Raw genomic sequence first — 24,476 nt, 5'->3', positions numbered from 1 at the left:
CATGCCGTCTTTAAAAGTAGATTGAAGGGGTGGTGAAGCATGACTGGAAAATCCAGTAAGGCTGGCTCCTAATTTGCCATTCACTTTCATTACTGTATTGACTTAAAATTCTGAGTGGAAGAAGATAACATTTATTTAAGCTGGGTGACACTGAACTCACTAATATTTTCTCTTTCTTTTGTCCATGCAGGGGAAGAAGTTTTTTAACTTTGGGAAGATTCTCTTCAGCAACACCACCATCTTCTTCAGGTGTAAGTGAGCACAAGAGATTAACCTATTCTACTGGCTGTTTGACACAGCCCCTACTTAATATTTGGGACTCAAAACACTGAAAAGTACTTAATCGTACTAGTTGTGGTGACAGATAATCTCCTGGTACTAGATGTAGGCCACTGGTCTGATATGGTTGGGTGTGTTAGCAGCCTTGAAGCCGCCCAGGTTAGGCTGCAGCAGGAGTGGATGGTTCTACTCTGGCTGTTTGTGGAAAGGGTGAGATGAGCAATGGGAGCCCAACTTCATTTCAGATAGAGTATACTTAGGTGTGGGATGTGCTGAGCCCCCTGATGAGGTGTCCTTGTCGTATTTCAGATATGTTAAATTGGTCTGGCTGGGAGGTTTGGCATGGAATGGGACAGGGCCTGTTGCGCTGTAGGGTGGCTGATGCCAGCATGCAGGAGGCAGTGCTTTTGAGACCCTGTTCCTTCGTAGTTGGGTACCTCCACAAGTGATAAGGGAATGTTATTGGACACTATGGTAGAGCCCTTTTGAGAGCTGAGTTATCTCTTCCTGATCACAGTGTGCGAGTGAGCTAAGGAGAAGTTTTTTGTTCTTTCTGTTGCTCTTCCCTGATCTCGCCAGGGCTATGAATTATCTGGGTTAGTGCAATAAGCTGAGTTTCTGTAAAATAGCCTCTCATGTAAATATGCGGACCTCATTGAGGTGGCAGTCTCATATGGACGTAGGTGACTTGTGGATGTAAACAGATGATTTAAAGGCTGAAATCTTTCCCATGCACTTTGAGTGCTTTGAGGGACTATTTGCACCAGAAAGACACCTGCCCTTCTTGGCCTGATGCCTCAAAGGGAGTTTAAGTGCCTCCGTTAATCCCATATGAATCTAAAATGGGAGGCTTATACTAAGGTAGTTATTAGTGAACGCTCATCAGTTCTAGATTAGGGTTTCCCATTTGTCCAGTGTAGCTCAAATGTTGAGTTTCACAGCTTGCAGCTAGACAGCTGCAAGTGTGCTGCTGCAGAATCAAAATGTAGAAATCTGATGCTTGGGGGGAAAAGAGGTTTTGAAAAGGGTATCTGGAGCTTTCATTAGTTTTTTTTTTTCTTGATCTAAAGTTTAATAGAAATAATGAGCTTATACTAACATGACATCTAAGATTTGAAACCTCACTGTAACCTCTCTGGTAAATCTGATTATGAGGTATATGGGTGAAATAACCAAGAGAAGGAAGGAGTCAAGGCAGAGAGGAAATATGATTTGCTTACTGTAAGACAGGTTTGTGGCAGAACTGGCAGTAAGAATCAGGTCTCCTGGCTCCTGTAGTAGGCTTCATCAACTTCACTTTGCTGTCAGCTTTTAAACAGGGATTAAGCTGTAAAATTCTGTAGTCAAGATGCCTATTTTACATACCACTGTGATTAAAAGATTTACATGAGTTTAGATAATGAATCACTTGCAGACTTGGGAGCAAAGGCTAAGAATCTAATATCAGTTTCTCAGCCTAGGTGATATTTAACCTGTATCTGATATTGACTGCCTAAGAATTGGTGTGTCAAGTAAAGCTTCATCTTTATTGTCTTTCCTTCCTTCTTTGCTCTTGTCTATGTGGAAACTGGTCTCTTCTTCTGTTTGTTGTCGGTTGCTTCTTCCACCTGCTCTGTAGTGTTCATGCAGCAGCCTGGCCCTTCTTGTCAAGCAAGATTTCTCATGTGTTTTTGGTGAGGACCTGTATTTCCTCCTGCTCTTTTCTTTCCCCTTCTTGATTTTTATGGTGTAATCCATGTACTGGCATCTAATGATTTCTTCTGCTTCTGACTGGGAAGGACTGCCACTGATGCTTATTATTGTCTGCAGTGAATTTATTTTTATCTGCTACTTTTCTAAGTGCTATCTTCAAAGGCATTTGGCTTCCTGTCTAGGATCGTGGTAGATATCCTGCTTTCATCTGTATGTTAGTGCAAAGACTGCATTTGAACTGAATGTTGCCGGTTTTGTTTGAAGGCTAATGAACTTTGATTTCCATGTTGCTGAATTCAGTAAATGCCATGAATGTCTTTTCACTCTTTTGTAGTACTTCTTTAAGATTTCTGTCAGCAGTTAAGATGTTTGCCTAGATCGATGGATTATTATAGTTGTGATTTGTTTCGCCTTTTTATTGGTGTTACTGCTGAACATACATACAGTTTCAATAATGTCTGTCTTGATGTTTGGTATTTTTTGATCCCTACTATTTTTCTTTGTAGCACTTTTTTGAGGTGTTCCTCACTTGCCCATTGCCCATTGTTATCAAAAAAGCCTTTGTCTTTTAGGAATTTGCCATCTACCCACATCACTGCGTTGTGTTGCCTCTCCATTTCTTTGTTGTTCCATCTGTCACATCTATGGCTCCGTAGAGGATGTATGCCCTGTTTTCAGACTTACCAGGAGGAGTCATAGGGAAACTCTTATTTTTCAGTAATTGCATTCCGTTCTTTTTTAAATCTTTGATATTAGGGGTCCAGTTTTTGAGTCCTTAGCTCTGCGTATACTTGTTCTGGCAGTCATGTGGCTTAAAGCAGGGTTAGTCAGGTAAGACTCCATGGCAGGGTCTTTTAACTAGTTACATATTTTTCTGCTATGGTCAATGTGGAAATGTTCATTAGCAGAAATTCTGTACATGTAACATATCTGTGGGCTTCTAGTTTGACGTGAATATTCCCTGTGAAGGTATGGGACTTCTTGGCTGCTAGTAATGTGCTATCAACTCATTTCTCTGAGCAAAAACACAAACATTTTCTGGCAAAACAGAAACATAATCATTTAAATGACTCTTCTGAAGTTCTGAGTAACCACTGCTCATTTTGTTTACATGTGAAGTTTATGTTCTTAATATAAAATTCTCTTCATTGGGCTTTAGTTTCAGAATGATATTTGAAACAAAAATCACATGATAAAAATCTTTACTGAGTAAATTCTTATGTTTCTTCTTCCATGTCTATTGTTCTTTAATAAATTCTGAAGATTGTGTTAGGTAGGATTGTAACTTTGACAGTGAGCTGATGTATGGATAGCTTGTTTGTGGCTGTTAACTTGCAAACTCTTTCCACTTATTGTCTTGGTGGTGATATTGGTATGCTTAAATATTGGAATATTTAAATTATCGATATAAATTGCCGTTAGCATTAACCTGTTCTTAACTTTATATGCTTGCTGTATGCTAGATGTACCTTAGTAAAGCAAATCCTTTATTATAGTTGCAATCACTGGGAGTCACTACTGTTGTCTTGTTTGGTATTTGCAGTTGCTGGGATATTCCTGGATGTTATAAGAACAAAAAGCTTCCAAACAGTCTTCACTCTAATAGAATTGTGTAATGTTATGATGGCATTCTCTTTTCCATATACTTCTCCTTTTTACTTAACAGTAATGGATTATTTAAGGATAAAGGTTTTCTATTGTTTTGTTTTCAGTTTCTTATTTAAAATGGATTTTTTTAATTACAGTAGTAGGAGAATGTAAAGAAAAGTGTGGTAGATAAAGATAGATAAAGGATATCTTACATGTTCTTTCTTTCTAGTTGAAGGGGATGAGAAGGCTTGTGATCACTCCCAAAGTTACAATGTTACTTGGTACTTGAGATATTCCGATTGCTACAATGAAGTCTTCAACTTTGGGGTAAGAATTGTGTGGAAAAACACAGGTTATGATTTTTATGATTAAGCAGATCTGGGGGTCATGAGGTTGGAGATTTCTTATTTGCATCCCCATTGCTTGGTGAGCCTGAAAGAGACACTCTTCCATTGTAAGATAAAAAGTTTCTGCATCAGTGGGAAGTTAAGAATGGTGAGGAGCTTGTTGGAATTGCTGGCTTCTCTGCGTTTTGGGTGACATTAAAATGTTTTTCAGAATTTTTCTAAACCCAGAAGTTTAAATAATAAATACATCAACTCTAAACTGAACTGTGTATCTGTTAGATGAAAATATTGTTTACAACAGAATACTTAGTCACAGCAAATAGAAAAATAAAATATTTTTGTGTTCAATTTTGTTCTTTCCCCATATACATTGTGAGTACTAGTGATTTATACAAAATGTATAATGTTTCTCTCAAATGTGATAGGACACACAACTGATTTACAGTATTTGTAACACATTTTCCATATTTGCTTAAAATAGTTAACTATGACAGTTGTAACTACTAACCTAGCACAGTTCTGAGATCTTTAATCTTTCAGGTAATAATGTAGAATTTGTTCATGAGGACTTGAGCTTATGCTGGTTTTTGCACCTCCACTGTAGCAGTATTGAGACTTCATTTGAGTTAAGCATTGATTCTTGCTCAAAGCCTACATGTAAATTACTTCTATTTTTTTCCTTTCCTGGAGCAAGGAAGAATAGTCTTGTGGGAGCTTGATGGCCTTCATCCTATTAGATTCTCTTCAAGGATGTATACAGAGAGAAATTATGCTCCTTTCTAGGACTTGCAGCTGCCTGTTGAGATAAACCATGTGATATATTGGTTGACAATCTAAATTCTATTCTGTGTCTGACAGGATGAACAGGCAGAGTATTATTTTGGAACTACATCTGAGGAGCATCCGGGTTGGTCAGGATACTATGCCATGGCTTCTCTCTTCTTTCCAAACTGCTCTGAGCTCTTCAGGCCCCAGGTATGGGTAGAAACTTTAGTTTGCTCTGTTCTCTCATGTGATGTACAAGGAAGTTGACAGTTCTTGTTATAGTTGTGTTACCATCACATCTGAGGATCACCAACCTACCATTGTAGGTTGGGGGGTACTTTTTTTGTTTTCAAACTGCAACAGTGATTTCTTAATTTTGGCTTATTTTCGGCTTGCTACTCAAAATCTGGCCCATCTGAAAACTTAAAGTTCAGTGCTTTCTTTTGTTTGTGGTCTTGTGTTCTGCATTGTTATTTCATTTAATACTGTGAGTTGGCTTAGAGGCTACTGGTAGTTGAGTAGGAGTGTGCATCTCTGGGGGCAGAGTAAAGCTCCCACTGAATTTGAGTTAATAAAGAGCTGGGGTTTTTTTGCCTAGATAATGTTAATCTGTACTAATGGAAGTGAAAGAATGATGAGAAATGAGTTACTTAAACACTGATAACATTGAAAAATGAAAAATATATAGACAGTGCAGAAGGGTGTTTGAAACAAACTAGATGAAAGGGACAAGAAGTAAGAACAATACAGGGAAATGTGTGCGGACAAGCTCTACACCAGTTGTGTATCACTGGGGAAGATGCACAGTCATACTAATGACAAATATCAGTAAACTCACTGTCTTTGTTTAATGGTGTACCTATTTAAGAATTCAAGGTAAGTTACACAACATTGCATCTGTAGTCTATCATTACCGGTTTAAACAAAGAGTTATGGATAGAGAATACTTGGAATACTGGGAAATGTCTCGTAACTATTGAATCTAGCATATTTATTAAGGAGAAAGAAATCCCTAAAAGTGACTTTAAAAGGATTTTTAATAATCTGTTCGTGTGCCTCTAATTCCTTTGACAGCTGAACATGGCTTGAAAGGTTTAAAAATATGTATATGCTGCCTGCTTTTTATGTTTAGTTTTATCCAAAATGTTAGTTATGCTTTTCCTTGGTTTTATAGAAAAGATCTCGAGGTCTCAGCTGTGTAACACTAACTCAGGCATCTTAACTGAATGTAAGAGTTGGTAAAGCTGGGATTTTTAAAGTCTTTAAGTGACTTTTCTTAAGATTCCTCTGAAAAGTCAACTGAAGTCTTAAAAAAGAAATACCCAAGAGGAATATCTTTTGTTAAATTTTGACAGAAACTTCTTTTGGTTGTTCAGCTCTGTTTCTTGTGGTACAGTAGTTTCACTAGTTCAAGACCCCATACTTTGGGAGACTTGGCAAAACCCGAATCTCTAATAGACTCCCAGTCTTCTAGGCACCTTTTTTGCATGGACCGAGGCAGAAGTCTCCAAATCTTGTTTCTGTCCTTGTAGATTTCATCTAGTAATGGAAGTATCCAACAGATTTGATATTTGGAAAAATAAATTTATTCCATTACTATAATGCCTGTGGGTTCAGTTCTAAAAGTAAAGACCTGGTTGGGGGGGGGGGTGGGAAACCAACTTCAAAATGACAAAATATTAATCTAAAGAAGTATTCAGGACTCCTATGTATGGGAAATTGTTTGATTCAGAGAAATGAAAACTGATACTGCTGTTCAGTGTATCCTTCCTTATATACAATTGAATGTGCTGGAAGCTCTTCTGGTAGAGTAATGTCACGTTAATGTAAAGTGCCTATAAACACTTTTTTATTTTTATTTTACAGGTTTTCTATAAAGAATTTGTTCATCCAGAGCCCCTCTCACCTGAGAAACAAGAGGTGGTAATTTTTTTTTCCATCTAATGAGTGAGAGTAGGAGTGGAAGAGACACTTTTGGCATATTGATTTATCTATTATCTGCTTTTCTTTAAGGGCTTAAAAGATAAGAAGGGGAGTGGAGCAAATCACACGACGGTGGCAGATAAAACAGTATGTATACTGAATTTAAAGATGACTTGGAATCCAACAGTTTTTCTGTATTTATATTTCTTACTAAAGCAAATTGCTTCTAGTGTTCACAGGGATTGTGTGGTTTTGCATGTAGTTTTTTGAGACCTGTGGTGGTTTTAGTGTCAAACTAAGTAGTTGCGTGTGGAAAAACAGAAAACAGGGTACCAATATTTGTACAGCTTCCTTCATATGAAATATAGATTTCATAGCATCCAAACTGATCTACAAACTAAAATTTAAAAATAGCTTATTTAAAAAAGTAATTTAGTTTATACAAAATATATCTACCAGCTTTAAAATAAAATAATCATTGATAAGAATCCATTATCAGTTGTCATTAATATTCAGAGATTACATTTGGTTTCATCTTTAATCGATCTTTTGAAACACTGTACCTAACAAGTTGAATGACTCTACTTAATTTTCAAATATGTTAATATTTTTTACTAAGTATTATGTTCAAGCCTTAATCAGAAACAGTTGTCAAAGTAATTTCAGCTTGAATGTCTTGGTGGCCCACAAAGCAAATGTATTTAACTCCCTGTGTACCAACTGGGCCAGTTACTTTAAAGTTGAAAGTGAATAGCTACGTGTGCAATTGTGAAATAAGGAATTAATACAGCAAAAAATGGAGATATTTTAAAAGCAAAGTAGTGTATAAAAATGTATCAGTCTTCTTTTAAGTTTAATATATTTTTTTAACTAAGCATTTTAACTTCAGCCAATTTGAACATAAACTTATTTCTGATGCATAAGATTCTGTTGTCTTTAGATCTTTTAGTCAAGATAATTCTTAATAGAAATGTGTGCTCTTAATAATTAAATTCTCTTGGAGAGGCACGTATAAAAAGTCTTGTACTAATTCTACAGTGGTCATGTGAGTGGCCTATGTGTATATAGTTCTATTTTAACCCTTAACTCTTTGTAAATTATTGTAGTTTCTGAGATAGCTGGAACTTCTTAAGTTGTGGAATTCACAGCTTTGTTTACTGGTACTCAAATTTGGTTTGGTTTAAGGTGCAAATATTTAATTTGGACAAGCTTCCTCTGTTGCTAATTTACTAGCAGTGTTTGAGTCTTACAGATAAGAGAGATGTTGCAGAGCCAGGAGTAGGTTTCCACAGGAAATGACTGATAAGGAAATTTTTACTTCTCCTCGGACCTCTTCTGTCTTGCATTATAAAATTCAACATTCACCAGGGAAGCTGAGGATTTATATGTAGTTGTACTGTTGCCAACCATTTGCTTTCAAGAAGTATCTTTGTAAGCATCCTAATGTTCCTAGAGTGAGAACAAGGAGTAGGACACTTCGCTGAATTCTTTGTAGTTTTTGGAGTGCCTTTATTAAATAACTCTTGCAATAACCCAGTGTTAAATTTGTAAATAAGCCCTGATCACCTCTCAAGTCTTTGAGGATTCTTCTGGATTCAAATGTAAGCAAATCTCAGACTACCTCTTTAAGTATTATGTCTAATAAGTGGATTTAAAACTTATATATAAGATTTTCGTTAACAAATTTTAGAGATTAACTTTGCTGTTAGGCAGAAGACATCATCCATATCAGGAGAAGCTGCTTTTTCTTGTTTTTTGGACTATGTGCTATCTACATGTAGGCGTTTTATTTTCAGGCAATGAATGCTGTTATTAAAACTTGGCGAGATGGGCCATATATATTTATTGTGCAAATTGGAATTTCAGCTGTGAAAGACTCTACTAATAAAGTTAAAAGAATGGAGAAAACAACACCTTCCTCTAATCTCAAAGAGAAGCTCTTTACAAGTAAGATAGCTGTTTATACAGTAAGCTAAAAATAGATATTGCACTTCTTGATGTATACCAGCCTGACTGACTGTTCAAAGATACTTTTTAATATATACTGAATGGCCTGTTTTCATAAGACACCATCTTTTACATCATATAGTTGTAAATATTCCCTACTACAGCTTTTCGTACTGTACAAAAATAAGTAATCAAGTGTCTTGAAGGTCCCATGGCTGTCAATTTGTCAGTTTTATGATGGACATAAAGAACCCCAAGTAGTTCAATTTTGAGGTTTAGTGTTGTATTTTAAGAATGTCCAAATCAATGTGGTGATTTTAATAAGCTTCAAATCGTGTAGAACACTGAAAAATCAAGATTGTCACCTTGAAATTATAATACAATATACCTAACTGCATTAATAACCTATCCAAATTTTTTAGAAGTCTGAAAATTCCCCTAAAAAAAACCTTAAATTAAGTATGGTTTCCAACTTCTCTGTTACATATGAATCTACAGCACAAATTACTTTTGAGTACTACATGAGCTACTTTGTAATGGCTTAGTTGAATGTGTTATGAGTCTTAACTTTCTCTTTGATTAAAACACAAGTTAGATTTAAAAGCTTACTCTATGTGAACACTTGGAATTTCTTTATCCTTGAGTAGAAATCAGTTAAGTACTTTATCCTGGCTTCCTGCTTTTGGTTCTTGATCAAATTGATTATTGGATTGTCTTTTGACAGTGACAGTAGAACTGAAGGGGCCATATGAGTATCTCTCACTTGCAGACTATCCTCTGATGATTGTAAGTAAAACTGCTTTTATTTGACCTATAAAGTTGTGAGCTGAATGAATCCCTTTTAAATATCCTCCTGGAATGCAGTAGGAAAAACAGAGCTGATGGTTCAGAAGAAGAAATTTAATAGAGTTTTTTTTTCTTTTTAAATAGAAAATAAGGAAAATGAACATAAGCTTCAGGTGTTCACATATGCCAGTAACACCCTCCTCCTCTTAATGGTATAACTTATTGCCTGTCAAATTTGTAATGCCAAAAGCTATCAATGTCCTTAGCTCTAAATTGAGCAGCTTTGCTGACACACTGTTTTTCTCCTTAGCTCGTGTCTCAGGAAATTTGCTATTCTATGCTTTTGTTTACAGTTACGCTTTCATTTGTCATTGCTTTCTTTGTCCTTTTATAGCCTCATCCTCTTCCCTCCACCAGCTGTCTTCTACTCCATGAGGTAGTCCTCAATATTGTCCGACACAGAAAGCATAATTGAACTACAAAGAGATAATCCCTTTTACTCAAAGACACTGCTGACTCTGTTGTTAGTTCCCTCTGTCTATAAGGCTAAGAAAATAAATGAGCTTAAACAGTAATACAGTATAGACAGACTCTAGCTGGGGATCAATAAGAAGTAAGGTTTTTAGCCTGAGTGCTTTGGCAAGAGTGGCCTGTAACTAGTAGGAGAGAGGATAGCGTTTTTGAAATGTATATTTTACTTCCTGTGGAAGTAAAAAGCCTCCAGCAGCAATTCTGACACTCAGTTCAGTAAGTGAAAATATCCAAGTGTGACAGGTCCAAAAAAAGGTTTCTGTCTACATGCTTCTGTAATGAAACATCTCAACAGAAACTGGCATGTTTTACCATTTAAACTGCATGGATCACTCGGAGATGAAGATCTGTAAGGATCAGTCTGCTGTCCTCATAAGGTGTTTTAGTTTGTGAAAGTTTGAGGATCGTAGAGCAAACTTCAGTAATTGCTTTTAAAAAAAMCCCCTACCCTCTGCAAGAGGAGACTGCTTGATTGTTACTGTCCTATACTTTGGCTAAGAACTTCTTGATATTCATTTGGTGTTTCCCTCTCTACTTTTAATCCCTCTTCTTTCTCAGTCGCAATGCCCTTTTTTAAATTCAACCTGCTGGGGTATGCTGTTATGATTTAGAAACTTCAGCACTGTGCAACAGTCAAGCTTATTGTTCAGTATGTGAGATAATGTACATCTGAAAGTTCTTCTGAAGCAAGCAGTGCTGAACTGAAAAAATCACAAAATATTAATGTTCAAATGAATTTCTAGGTTTTTTCTTCAATCCAGATTTTTGGCTGACCTAAAGTTTGGTCAAAAACAACTTTGCTGAAAATTATCTTGTGAGAGCAGTTATCAGAGTCTTTGAACAGTACAATTACAACCATCAGTTTCTAATCTCTGTTCTGTGAGATGATGTATAAAGATGACTTGTAAGGGTTTTGGTTGGTTGGTTGGTTGTTTTTTGTTTTTTGTTTTTTTTTTTTTGCACAGAGTACTGTAAACGTATGATGAAGTTAACAATAGAACAATGTGTGAAAAGTGGCAGGGTTTCTGGCTACTTGATGTGCCCATACTCTTATCTGAGATTTTGGAAGCTAGTAGCACTTACTTCTTCCCTTAGAAGAATCTGCTGTGAATAAATTTCACTTCAAAAGTGAAATTGCTCAGATTTTTTTTTAATTCTCTCTGTTCACGGTGAAAAATTAGACAGTCACAGTAATGGAATCCAGAGAAGATGACAAATGAAACAATACTTATTTCTAGTCATTTTTGTATGCAAAATTTCAAAAGCTGGTATGCTTAAGAAGAAAATATAGCTGTCTTACATCCACAGATGGAAATAAGGAAATGATTTGGAGGTTTAAGGGTCCTATTTCTTGCTTTTCCTTGTGTAACAGTTCTTCATGGTGATGTGTATTGTGTACGTATTCTTCGGGGTTCTATGGCTTGCGTGGTCAGCCTGTTACTGGAGGGATCTCCTGAGGATCCAGTTCTGGATTGGTGCTGTTATCTTCCTGGGGATGCTCGAGAAAGCTGTCTTCTATGCAGAGTTCCAGAATATCCGCTACACAGGGGAATCTGGTACGTAACCAGTGCAGCTTGCAGTTTCATTGGTGGGGGGAAAAGCAGTAATGGCTTGTGCTAGCATATACTGAATTTGGGCGATAGATACATTTTAAGTATATGATTACTTGAGGATTGCTTCAGAACAAAGAACAGGGAACAAACATTTTTCTATCTTTTTCATGTTTTAAATGCTTTTTATGATCTCTTGACAGTCTGCTTTTGCCTTGTTTCCTTTCCTTTACACAAAGGTGCAGTGCTTAAAGCTAAAATGTAATGTTCTCTGATTCTAAGGGTAGTGTCTTATCCATATGGATATATTCTTGAGTGTATTCACTGTAGTGCTGACTTAAGGTTTAAAATAGGATTTCCCAAGCGTAGCTTGTAATTCATTTGTGGTAATTGGTATTAGCCTTGGAAAGGGACTTTGAAATTCCTTGCAGAACATGAGCATTGCAGATGATTCTTGGTATTTGTTCTTTAGCCTCATAAGCCATCTTAAGTGACTCTATCCAAATAAAATCTTGGGACTCAATAGTTTTTATTATTATTATTTTTTTTTAGGATGGATGCATAAAAATTAAACTCTACAAGTAAAACTTCATTATGACTTTGTTAATTGGCCACAATCCCAGTACAGAAGTTACAAACTTTAACAGCCTACTTTCTGAAAATAATCATCTCTGCTCTCGTACTGCTACTACCTGCAGCAGTTAATAAAACATAAATTATGTCTTTAATAACCTGGCCTCCTCTTCTTTCCTTTTGGTAGTCCAAGGAGCATTGATACTGGCAGAACTGCTTTCGGCTGTGAAACGTTCCTTGGCTCGAACTCTGGTCATTATAGTCAGCCTAGGATATGGGATAGTCAAGTGAGTAATTACTTCCCTGATGATACAAATTTAGAATGTGGTTGTATTATATTAAAAAGCTTTTCATTGTTGGCTTTTAAAAACTTATTCACTTCCCTATACTTTGCTGCTTAAAAGGTAGGTGCTTAAGCTAAGTGCTGTAAAGAACTTGACTTCTTCACTAGCTAATAGAGAGACACACACACATCCATATGGTGATTTGTCGTCTTTCCAGCCCTTCCCTGTGCCACTGTGGGGTTGGTGTCTGAATCACTGTCGAGATAGCTTTTTTTCCCCAGTGACTAGGAAGGGAGCCTTATATGCCTAACTTCCAGGCAAGCAGAGCTTCTGGAAGTGGAAAAGTCATGAATCTCTGAAAGCAGATCTGCTGCTAGCAGCGAGTTTCTATTCTGTCGATAGGGGATCTACTTTTGAAGGCTTCTGCTGTGAAGATAGCTGCTCATCTGTCTGCCCCTAGCTGTGTTCAGTGATAAATTTACATGCTGTGGGGGAGTGGAAGTTTGCAACAAGCGTGGGTGTGCTGGGGGAAGTGGGAAAGAAGAGGTGGGCTGGGACTTTCCTGAAACAATAATGAAAAACTGAACAGGTTAACTTGCTAACAGTCCTGTTTTCTATTTCTTCCTTAGCTATATTGCACTATAAGACAAAACCAACAGTAAGCTTAGAGCACCATAATAAAATGATTTCCTTGATCTAGAAGTGGCTTGTCATGAGAACCTTTTACTTGCATGTCTGTTGCCTTATTGTAGATTCAGGTGGATATGATTTTCCTCCCTTCCCTCACCCCCACACACTTGATCTAAATTTCTCTTTCTTTTCCTACAGGCCTCGCCTTGGAGTTACTCTTCACAAAGTAGTTATGGCTGGAGCCCTTTATCTATTATTTTCTGGCATGGAAGGTGTTCTTAGAGTCACAGGGGTCAGTAATTGCATCTTGAATTTTCCCGTATACCACAGATACTACTGGCCTTATTTATTTATATATGCTCAAGAATCCCAGGGTTATGCTAAACAAAGGGGACTGAGACAATGAAATGCTTAAACTCTGAGACCACAGATGTGGGTTGTGGACAAGTAATTTAAGTTCCATTTCTCCTCTGTTTATCAGGATATAATTCTGTGTGTTCTGAAGTAATTTTCATAGTTTTGAGATTAGTCTGGTTTCAGACACCCTATATTCTGCCCAGATACCCATGTCTAATACTTCAGATTAGTTTGGGGTGTCTGTGTGTAGGGCAAGTCGCAGGCACAAATGTACAGTTTGTCACCTGGCTACAAATCTAAAAAATGCTTAAACTGCTTTTTGAGGCAGTACCTGGGGAAGTGCATGTGAGTGGTGCTGCTACTTGCTTCATTCTAGAAGAGGGACATCTCAGGGTGTAGATTTTGTTTTGTTTGATATCTTGAGACAAGATATTTAACATGTCATATATTTGGTACCTTTTCAGTTTTTCTATAACACTGTGGCTCTGATAGCAAACTTGGCCCTGTCCATGATTGATGCCTGTATTATTTTGTGGATATCCTTTCATAAATTACAGAATGTGACAAACTTATTTACATAACTCTTTCTGTTGAGTGCTTAAAGGCAGTAAGCTGTGATTAGGGGCTAATTTGCATGTCAGTTGGGACTTTGATAGGTTTTGATGGACCATAAGGGCGACTTTTGCCACTTTGAGTGGTAATTCTTCATTGGAGTATTCAGTTCTTCCATGCATAGTGTAAATGCTTTAACTGCCACATCTCTAACAAGCTGATGACTAGTTTTCTGTAATGGAAGTAGTCAGGGCACATGATTGCAGCAATCACCTCAGTAGCGGCTCCTTTTGGTGGTGTTGGATTTAACTTACTCAGGAGAACTACTTCTCGCCTTGCTGGTGGAGAATTGGGAACTGACAGTGCGGTATGGCCTGCTTTTGACCTTTTTAAACCACTCGGTGCCTTGGGCTGGACACTTGGTTTAAACCTTCTGCTTCTGTAGTAAAACTCAGAAGTGTTGTGGTCAAGTACTTGTTTTCTCATAAAATAGCTTGACACTGCTCACTTGATTCTTCTGTACCTTGTTTCCATTTCAGCTTGTTCTCACTGGCTCTCTCTTTGTCTCCAGGCCCAGAATGATCTTGCCTCCTTGGCTTTTATTCCCCTGGCTTTCCTAGACACTGCCTTGTGCTGGTGGATATCCTTCACTATTTTACTTGGTGGGGTTTGTTTTCTTTCAGGAAAAAAAAAAATTTTTTTTTTTTTTTTTTGGAAAGTCTTTTTGGCAGAATTTTTTTTTTAACCAGCTTCAAGGATGTGTTTTTTCTACTTCTGTGAAATTTAATCTAAACTCTGTAATTGAGTGTTTAGATAAGCCTTTGCTACAGCCAGTGCAAGGAAAATTAGGTTACTGGTAGATAACCTGTTTTAGAGCAGCTCCTGAACATAGACTGCTTAGTCTGTCTATCTGTGATTGTTGAAGTGTGATGTTTGTTTTGATGTAGCACTGCAGCTACTGTACTGTTGTACAACAGTAGTGATCTTTGGAGAACTGAGTCGGTTTACGTTGTTGGGGAAAAGTTTCTTACCAATGCCAAAGCTAAATTCTTTCTGTAAAATTTGGACTCATCTTGAAATAGATGACAAAATGGGGCAGAGTTAACTTTTTGATGTCCTGATATATCACATCCAGACAATCATAATCTACTGTGACTTTAAGAATTGCTGTCAAATGCTGAACTCAAAGCACCATATGGCAACATTCAACATCCCCAATAAGAGAATAGTTTGCTGCCCAATTATGACAGCCCTTCTTCTCTCCTACCTTGATGTTTCTCCTAAAAACTTGTTCAGTCACTCTGGAAATAAAATCGTAGGCAAAAGGTGAAGACACATGTATGTAGTGTCTAATTGGATTTTAACCTGCTTGTAGTTCAGACTTGATCTTCTGTTCATCTGAAGTACACCTGACACTCTTCTGTAGGGGCGGACCCCAGTCGAAAATAGATACTTAAATAGTGTTGGGATGTGACGATAGTTCTAGGTTTAGATGACTAAATGACTTAAAAGGGATGGATTCTACTGTTGCAAAATACTGTTTAGCACCACTGCCATCAGATGACCTTCTCTTCTACTGTGAGTCTGGCCTACCTGTTAGAGGGTTAACTGGGGGGAGAGGGGGTAATTGCTTATGAGATCTATCTCCTCTTAAGTCTGTGACCAGCTTGTCCCTTCAGAGGCTTTCCTTGACTTCCTGTACATATTCATCAGCCTGACTCAAACAATGAAACTGCTAAAACTTCGGAGGAATGTTGTAAAACTCTCTTTGTATCGGCACTTCACCAATACACTCATCTTGGCAGTAGCAGGTAAGCAGAAAATTACATTCATCAAATAAGAGCACTTCCCATTTCAGTATATGGCTTGATTTGATTGCTAAAGCAGATCTTTTGAGTTTTGTGGCATTTCTGTAAATGCAGTCAAAATACTTGCTATTTCTAACACTTGACTCCTTTTTAATAGTGGGTCTTTGACAAGTGTTATGTTGCTACTTCAGAGGCAGTGGATTATTCGTCTTGGTGTTAGTAAGATCAGTAGTTCTATGCAATTGCTCTAACAGAGCACCTTCTTCCCTCCTAATAATTATGTTTTGCTCCCTGGCAGCTTTATGCTATGGTATTAACTCAAAAAATTTTTTTTGCCAAAATCACAGCCCTTAGTGCTGTGGGATTTTAAGATGTCTTCTGGCTCTGCATTATTGACAAGATCATGTTTAGTGTTTCTTCCTCCTCCATTGAAGGCCAGAGCAACTCTTGGAAAAACAATATTCTTAGTACTGTAAAAGAATGTCCTCTCTGGGAGAAGAGAGATTCAACCTTTCTGTCAATTTGCAGTGGTAATAAACTAAACACAAAGGATAAATCTGTTTAAATGTGTTAGTGCTGCAAGGTGCTTAGCTTCTCTTCTCTATCTCGACATGCTATCTGTACAATGAGTAGAAAACTTCTAACCACTCTGTTCTGTATTTCCAAACAACAACAGCATTCATTTAATGAACAATTCTGATTAAATTCCTTGCAGCACCTGATTCTTAACTGTAGAACTCATTAGTGGAGGGAAGTCTCATCTTTTAAAATCATGGTGAGAGCTTAGTTTGAGCATTGGAACTCTTATGGGTCAGGATTTGAATGCTTAGGCATTCAGGCAGATCAGATGCTTCAGTTACTTAAAGGTAGGTTTTATTTGTCAACTGGTAAAGAAACCGTGGTTTGGAGACTTGATAAAGGCATGTGGAGTTTGGCTAAATACTTTTTTGCTTGTTTTTATGCCTTGGATCTCTGACGAAGCAATAACAAGAGATACTGGTCTGTGACTCAGGCTTGGAGTGCATAAACTTCTGTAATAAGGTCAGCGCAATAAGAACGTTTTGTTTCTAAAACTAATAAATCGTATTCCAGTATTTAGGTCTTCACCCTTTTTTGGGAAAGCTTTACAAATAAAATCCGGTTAGTCCTATACAAATACTAGCATATTTAATAGTAATAAGCAGTTTGTTTGGTTTAATCTTGCAGCATCCATTGTATTTATCATCTGGACCACCATGAAGTTCAGGCTGGTGGATTGTCAGTCGGTGAGTTTGTATCTTGAATGCTTTCTGTGACTGGTGCCTCCTGATAAGTTTACATTTGTCAGTGCAAGAGGTAAGATTGGGAATTCTGGAATGGATTTTTTTCTGTGGATTGTTTCTAGAGTAGTATAGCATACACAAAACTGTCTCACTGTTGTGGGAGGCTCGCCTCTTTGTATCTTACCCTGGGAAAGAACTGAGGAGGTAGATGCTCTTTTTCCTCAACTTGTTCTACTTGTGCTGCTGTTCTCCTTTACAGGACTGGCAGGAGCTGTGGGTGGATGATGCCATCTGGCGTTTGTTGTTCTCAATGATCCTTTTTGTCATCATGATTCTGTGGAGGCCATCTGCCAACAACCAAAGGTTCAGCTTTTCTTACTTTCTAAAAATGCTGTTTTGGGGGAAAGCTTATCTATCCAAAGAAGCCCTGGTGGATAATTTCAGTTGCTGTATGCTGATCCATAGGGATACTAAGCAATTTGTGTAGGGGCTTGAGGAAAAGTAAAATTAGCTGTCTGTCTCTTTTCATCTCAAGAAGCATAAGGACACATGAAGATAAATTCACCGCCAGGAAGAGATTCTATTTAAAAAGAAATGGTTTGAACTCTTGATTACATAGTTGAGCATAGATCTGGCTTAAAAACAATGAACAGCCCAGAACAGTCAAATGATACGAACATCAGGGTAATAAATCTCCTACATAGCAAGAGATACTCTTCCAAGGTAGCCCTCATTCTTTCCCTCCTAAAGGTTTGCTTTCTCACCGCTGTCTGAAGAAGAGGATGATGATGAACAGAAGGAGCCAATGTTAAAGGAAAGCTTTGGTAAGACCAAAATTATTTCCACCCCTGCTCTCCTCATTTTAGTGTTGAAGGGACACCTCTGGAGAAGGTGGTCTTCTGTTTTCTGACAAAAAGATGAATACTGATGTAAAAGTAGACTAAATGCCTCCCTATTGCCATTTTTTTATGCAGCTGTAGAGGAACAGCACCATGAGGTTCAGTCTTTACATCTGGGTGTTTCAGATGACACTGAATACACTGCTGTTGTGGCTGCTCTACCATGTTCACTAGACATTGTTTACATAAGCAAAGCTTTGGGTTTAGATCCAGTCATGATGACAAGGGGTTCTCAGACATTGTTGCCGGGCAGCAGATTAGTTTGCAATTCTTTTAAAAATCTAGTTTAAAGACTCTCATGTTTTATCAGTTCTCTGAACTCTGCAGTTTATTTTCCATATCCTAAGGGCCTAGTACAGGTATGTTCAATGTAAACATATGGATTGGTCATGAAAGAGTCCAGGTTTATAAAACTAGGTTACACCTTTCTTGCCACTCCCTCCCTACTACTGTAATAACCCTCCCTTTCCCCTGCCTCCCATCTCCCGACCACATCTGTTGTCCTTGTAGCAATATTATTTACAGTTGTATAAAAGGTAGGGTGACATTTTCAGCTGCTGCTGACAGTCCCCAAATCAATTCTGCTGGGATATGTCAGCAATTTTTGAGTTGTTTAAGAGGTGAAGAGGAGTGTGTTATCTCCTTCGTGCATTTGGCCAGTCAGCTGTATCTGGCTATCTGCCAGGCTGGGGGAGACATGCTGCCCCTCAGCTTTAAAGCCAGTCAAATGACTCGTCAGTAGGTAAAATAAATTTTAGTGGTTGCTATGTCCTTGAGCTGTATGCTGTGTATGCTTGGCTTAGAGAAAAGGAATAGAAATTGATTTTCCTAGGTGAGATTAAGTACATATTTCTGCAAGATAAATTCAGGAAAATTAGTTTTGCCCTTTTTAAATGTAGCTACTCCACTGCCTTTGTCAGGAAAAATACTACAAGCCTTTTAAAAGGAAAGATTCCTTTTAAAGAATAGCTTGTTTTTCTTAATCATTCCATCTCTTTAGATTTCCTGAAATATTCTGAATAAACACACTTTCACTTACAGTCCATGAACAATTATAGTTCAGTTATCCCGATCTTGTTTCCTCCTTTGTCTTTAGAGGGAATGAAAATGAGAAGTACAAAACAAGAACCAAATGGGAATGTGAAAGCAAACAAAGTTGTGAGTATGTCCTCCTTTTCTAGAGGGAGATAGATCCATCTCTTTTGGTTGTCGCCCCCCCCAAGAGTAACTCACAGACATGCAAAGTGTTCAGCCTGTAAATGCAAGTTTCCTGGGTTACTTCAGAGTGGAAGGGAGTGGGTCAAATTGTTGTATGTGTACAGTACTTGTGATAAAAGATAAATAGAGGTTTTGCATATGATTTCCTATAAATGCGACGAAGACTTTAGAATTCAGTCTGTTCTGTAGAAATGTTTGCACAATCCAGTATAGATAGAACTATTCCATATAATGCTGTATTCTGAGAATGACTAATACACTCTTTACAAGTTTGTCAAGCTGAGAGGGAGGCTGAGCCATATTTTAAATAAATTAATTGCCTTCTAATTTTGAGTGATTCACTACTCAAATGGGGTGATGTGTATATTATTATGTAACTACCTAAAGAGTTTGGGTGGTGCATTTTTAATATATCTGCATTTTTCACATGTGGCTCATAAGCAGAGGGCTTATTCTCTATGGATGAATTCGCATTCAGCTAGGAGGTAGAAAATACATTTGTATTCTATCTCAGAATCTTTTCATGGATTTCAGGCATAAATTTAAGAGGAAAGAACCTATAGGAATTCCTGATAATAGAAACTTTTGTCATTAGCATTCTTTTTCTCAAAGGTTGATTGCAACCATATACTTATTATCCGAGGTTAATGTGAAAATTTTGTGTTTTCTATTGGGGGGGGTGCAAAAAGAGTTAATTCTTCAACCTCAGACAAGCATATTTGTATTGTGAATTAGAATGTTTTCATCAGTTAGAGTGAGTAATCCTAACAATGCAATGAGACTTACTTCTGCAAAATCTAGCTTGTGCTATTTAATAATTTTCCATCTATAAAATCTTCTAAAGGTAACGATTTTCTGTGGGAAACTAAGCCATACTACATAAATAATCGGAGTCCTGAGAGCCTGCTTTGCCTAGTAGCCTTTAGATTATAACTTATTCCAACTTTGTAATAGTCTTTTCCTTGGAACATGTTTTCTGTAATTCAGAAACCTCATTTTGAGGGTTTATTTGAACTGGCATTATAATTATAGTGTGTTTCTCAAGAAGGCTGACAGGAAAAAAAGGCTTGTGTGTATGACAGCATTTTGGGAAAACTGACTTTTGTTCTCCACTTCATTTCTGTGCTTGTAGCAGGAGGATGACCTGAAGTGGGTAGAAGAGAATGTTCCTTCTTCAGTAACTGATGTGTGAGTATTTTTGTAGTTACAATAAAAGCAGGTTCCTTGGACAAAAGAATGCAACCATGCTAGAATGCCCGATAACTTGCATGTTGCACCTATCTGAGCAGATAGTTCACCTGAGAATTGGCCTTTGACTTCTCGTCGGGCTTCCACCTGGCTATATGCGGTGTCTCAGACTTGCAGTCCATGTCACTTGAAGGCATGCTGAATTAAGGAACAGTCTCTTGATTATGAAGCCATAGGCTGATTTGTTTGTGCTTCAGTGAAGTTAAACAAAACAAAGCAAGAACAAAAAACAAAAAACCCAAAGAACAAACCCCTCTTTCCCTCTGATTAGTGCTGTGAAAGTTCCTTTGAGTGTCTTGCCAGATGTAAACCATTGAATAATTTCACTTAGGACTGTACTTGATTTGGAATGTCTGTCTGAATCATTTTTATGATCCTGGCAAGATAGCTGTATAGGCAGTCCCTATCTATTTTGCTTTTGATACTAATTTTTACATCCTAAAAAGTCAGTGGCTATGTCTAAATTTTTTGTAGTTAAACAGAAGTCCACAGATTTACTATATTCACAAATCTGAACAGCAAATTTTAGCAGAGACTCTGGAATTAAATTAAAAAAAACGAAAACAAAACTCTGCTTGTAGTCTGTTAAAGACAAGGTAAGAAGCAAGGCTTTAAGAGGCTGCCTTGAGAGGAAAAAAAAAGTGTATTTTCCCAATAATATTTGTTTTCCCAGGTCCTGCATTTATTTTTGAAGAATGTGGTAGGATGCCTTAAGGAAAAAAAACAAGAACTAGATGTTATAAGCTAGGAAAGGGCACTTTCAGGTACTCTGCTGCAGACCTTCCTGTTCTTGTAAGTATGTTGATCAGGACTGTGAAGAGGTGAGATCCTAATAGATAGACAGAAGGTCTCTCGTTGCTGGAAAGGCTACACTGCTAGTGTAATTTGTTTTGTTCATAGGGCATGTTTTTTTACAATACAGGCTCATATTGTAAATGTCAGCGTTCGTATATTGGCAAAATGTTTCCTTTGTAGTTGTAGCCAAACTAGTAAGATGCTTGGAATGATGCAGGTTATTTCATGTCAACTTATAAGTTGTTTATTTGGCAATGAGAAGTTTAGGAACTGAGAACAAAATAGTTTTGGAACTGTGAAGGTGATTCAGGATACACCTTGGTCTCTTCTTCCTTTTTTGTGTCTTTCTCTAACTTCCATGTGTGTGTTTGAAACATCTGTATGTCTTCATTCCTGTTCTCCTTTGCCCTAAAAAAATAAAGGTGCAAAATAAGGTTGAAAACAGTTCTTGATACCTGCTCTTGGTAGGTGCTCTAGTTCACTTAATCTTTTTTTTTTTTTTTTTCTCCCTCCTCTCTCTTGCAGTGCTCTTCCAGCTCTCCTGGATTCAGATGAGGTCAGTAAACAAATCTTTAGTACAAATCAGCCTTCTCGCATGCCACCAGAGTTATGAGTCATGTGTTAACTTGGCTTACTAGAACTGGGTTCTCTGATCTTGCCAGTGCAACAGGAAAATACTACAAGGGGAGGGAGAGTGGCCACAACCAATGATGCAACTTGTTAGAATATAAATGAGTCTTAAAGGTTTGCTGTCTGCGTAGCTCATCCTTTCAATGGTGATTGTACATATACTGAAGAATACAATTTACCACAAGGCAAACAGTGTTTTTATATTGCTTTACAAGCCCTTTCTGCTGGAGAGAGAGTGAGAGTGAATGTGTGTGTGTGTCTGTGTGCATGTGTGCGCCTGTGCATGTCTTTTTGCATACTGAGTTGTGGTTTTCCCACTCAGTTTCTCCTCTTCCCTTTGTACATGAATTCTTGGGGGAGGGATGTTATGCTGTAGAAAAACAACTGAATTGCATAGCTTGGAGAAGATAGGCTTTTGATTAACATTGTGAGTAACAGATATTGTTGGATCCTTTCATGGTAGGAGATACTCTTGGTATCATGATACTGTTAATTACTGTATCACTTGAAAAGCACTATAATGCATTTAGAGGAAATTATGATAGCAAAGTATTTTTGAATCATCTGGCATAACTTTCTTTGTGCTAGTGTCAAAACATGCATGTTGGAATTCAGAAGGCTTTTCTGGTAGCTGCTTTTTTAAATGCTACACAGCAATGATATAGTGTAGAGGACATTGTGATAGCACTGTGGTTTTAAACAATGGCTTTGTCACATGTTTCTAGTATTATCATGCTCTCTGCTATTGTTATCCACCACCGTTTCCTTTACGGCTGCCTCCAGATACTGTCAGTCAACTTGCTAACAGATAATAAATTTATGCCAGAGTTAAATTGTCAGAAAGATTTAATGAGAAAGAAGGTGAATATTACAGCACTGAAATAAGTATTTGGACTCTCTTTATGTAGTACTCCTTCATATTTTTGTAACTCACAGTAGAATCCCATGCGTAAGTGTTAGAAAGGGGGGTCCATATTAAGCTGATTTCTGGAGCAGGAGGAAACAGTACAACGCATCAGCTAGTGAGGGAGAGTTACTTTCACAACAGTGAAAATTGATGTATGCATGTGAATGACAAATGCATGAAAGACATGACATCTGCCCTGTACTCCTGTGAATTAGGAACTTGTGAATGGAAGGTTATAACTTTATATTCTAAAAGAAAGGGTATACCTGCTGTGTAAGTTGGACTCCTGGCTTAAAATGCATCTGAGTGTGCATTTGTTCTAAATGTGTGAAGCATACCACCTTATTTCTGTATAATGTTAATATGTAGAGCCAAATGACAAAACTAGGTGGCTTTTTTTTGTCTTGCAGGAAAGAATGATTACACACTTTGAAAGGTCCAAAATGGAATGAAGGAGCAGCAAATGGAGTTTTTGCTATTAGACTTGGAGAAACTCTCTTAAAGTTGCTTGATGGATCAAGTGCATCCTGCTGATTTGTTTCTTCATCTCAGCCTGGGGAGTTTGATGCTGTATTGGCATGAGGGCATCTTGCTGTGGAAGAAGTTCACAAAGACATTGATACACCTTTTGGAAATTTTGAATTTTCAAAGTTGCTGCAAGTTTGGATTTTTAAGCAATTTAAATGTATACTATTCCGGCACCTTCTGTAACTTTTCAAATATTTAATCTGTGAAACTAAAATTCCTAATGTCTGCTTGAGGAGTTTCTATTTCAATGTTATAATTCACTTTTACAGGTCAACTGCCTGTATCATTTTGTGGGGAGGGTGGGAACAGATAGAAATAAGCACTGGAAAAACAGCGTACCCATTTTCTGGCAGATACTGGCTTACTGGTGTGGTATGTTGTGTCCAATACAAGTGAGAGGTCTTTAGAGAACAGTTCTTATTACTGAAGGAAATTAGGATGCCAGAAAGGAAATATTTGGAAGAGTTACAGTGATTTGATGGGTTTTTAACAAAATCAAGTGCAATTTTATTCATAACACTGTGTAAGAAAGATTTTTCTATTTTAAATGTCATTGACCTTTAGGTAACAGTTGCATAAAGCTTACATTTGTTGTTGTGGCACATCTCATTGCCGGCAATGTGGTGGACGCCTGGAAAAATGATTTGCCCCTACCTTCCAAGTGTTGCATGAGCTAATTAAATTAAAAAAAAAAACAAAAAACAAAAAAACACACTCCTGCAATGCTCTGCAAGTGTTTGACTATTCATGCTAAGCAGCTATTAACTAGATTAGTTCGGCATAACTCTCCTCTCTGCACATGTAACATCTCCCACCAAAAAATCAGTACTCTTATCTGAGAAGATGTTGTTGCTTTCTAGAGGGTGCAATCACTGCTTACCTTACCTGACAGAAGCTTTGATGAGAGTACACAGTGCTGGGATATTTCTGTTCCCAGTGTCTCAGATGTCTGGCCATCCCCTTTAGGCCACTTTAGTCTTGCCTGTAAAGTAAATGAGTTGGTGACGGACTTTCCTGTCCCCTGTTAGTCCCTATGGCCAAGAGGTACCCTGTTGATTTGATCATTGTGTTTCAAAGTTGCAGATTTCTATTCTGTACTTTTTTTTTTCTCCCCTTTTTAAAGGGGAAAAGACTTTCAAGTGTCTTGGGTGGTTTTCTGGTTTTATGTTTGGCTGTAGAGGTTTCACTTGCAGTAACTTACACAGGGAAACCCATTGATAAAGGCTCTAATTACAGTTCATAATCTTTACAACAGATAACTAGCAGGCAATAGCAGCACAGCTTGACTTTTAGGGAGCTGCCTGACAAGCTAGTTGTTGGTCTTGCTGGACTGGCTTTGGGAGTCAGCTTTTCTGATTCTTCACTGATAGCTGTG

The 24,476-nt window shown here is 37.6% G+C and overlaps 1 protein-coding gene across 3 annotated transcripts; it reads left to right on the top strand.

The window, feature by feature from the left end:
• Window positions 1–17: 17 nt before the first annotated feature.
• TMEM87A (transmembrane protein 87A) lies at window positions 18–23,796 on the top strand. Of its 3 annotated transcripts, none has more exons than XM_026061624.1 (19): window positions 18–251; window positions 3,791–3,888; window positions 4,767–4,883; window positions 6,540–6,593; window positions 6,687–6,743; window positions 8,378–8,543; window positions 9,268–9,329; window positions 11,233–11,416; window positions 12,171–12,270; window positions 13,096–13,189; window positions 13,719–13,790; window positions 15,509–15,617; window positions 16,821–16,879; window positions 17,136–17,239; window positions 17,627–17,700; window positions 18,872–18,933; window positions 20,126–20,181; window positions 21,562–21,592; window positions 22,984–23,796. In XM_026061624.1, exons 1-19 carry the CDS (start codon window positions 185–187, stop codon window positions 23,023–23,025), a joined length of 1,608 nt encoding a protein of 535 aa, XP_025917409.1. In that variant the 5' UTR covers window positions 18–184; the 3' UTR covers window positions 23,026–23,796. The 3 variants fall into 3 exon arrangements, with proteins under 3 accessions (XP_025917409.1, XP_025917411.1, XP_025917410.1); XM_026061626.1 differs by having other exon boundaries at window positions 19–251; window positions 8,393–8,543; window positions 22,984–23,327; XM_026061625.1 differs by lacking the exon at window positions 13,719–13,790 and adding an exon at window positions 14,378–14,446 and having other exon boundaries at window positions 19–251; window positions 22,984–23,327.
• The last annotated feature ends 680 nt before the right edge of the window (window positions 23,797–24,476 follow it).

This window comes from Apteryx rowi, unplaced genomic scaffold (assembly GCF_003343035.1).
Source record: "Apteryx rowi isolate R43461 unplaced genomic scaffold, aptRow1 scaffold_183, whole genome shotgun sequence".
NCBI lineage: Eukaryota > Metazoa > Chordata > Aves > Apterygiformes > Apterygidae > Apteryx > Apteryx rowi.
This window is presented reverse-complemented; position numbering and strand designations above follow the sequence as displayed.

What these genes read in the sequence shown, in the direction of transcription:
- TMEM87A (XM_026061624.1), top strand. Translation starts at nt 185, where the DNA reads ATGCAGGGGAAGAAGTTTTTTAACTTTGGGAAGATTCTCTTCAGCAAC. An exon ending in CTGAGCTCTTCAGGCCCCAG is followed by an intron (nt 4,884 to 6,539) that starts GTATGGGTAGAA and finishes TTTATTTTACAG; the next exon opens with GTTTTCTATAAAGAATTTGT. An exon ending in GTGTTCTTAGAGTCACAGGG is followed by an intron (nt 13,190 to 13,718) that starts GTCAGTAATTGC and finishes GTACCTTTTCAG; the next exon opens with TTTTTCTATAACACTGTGGC.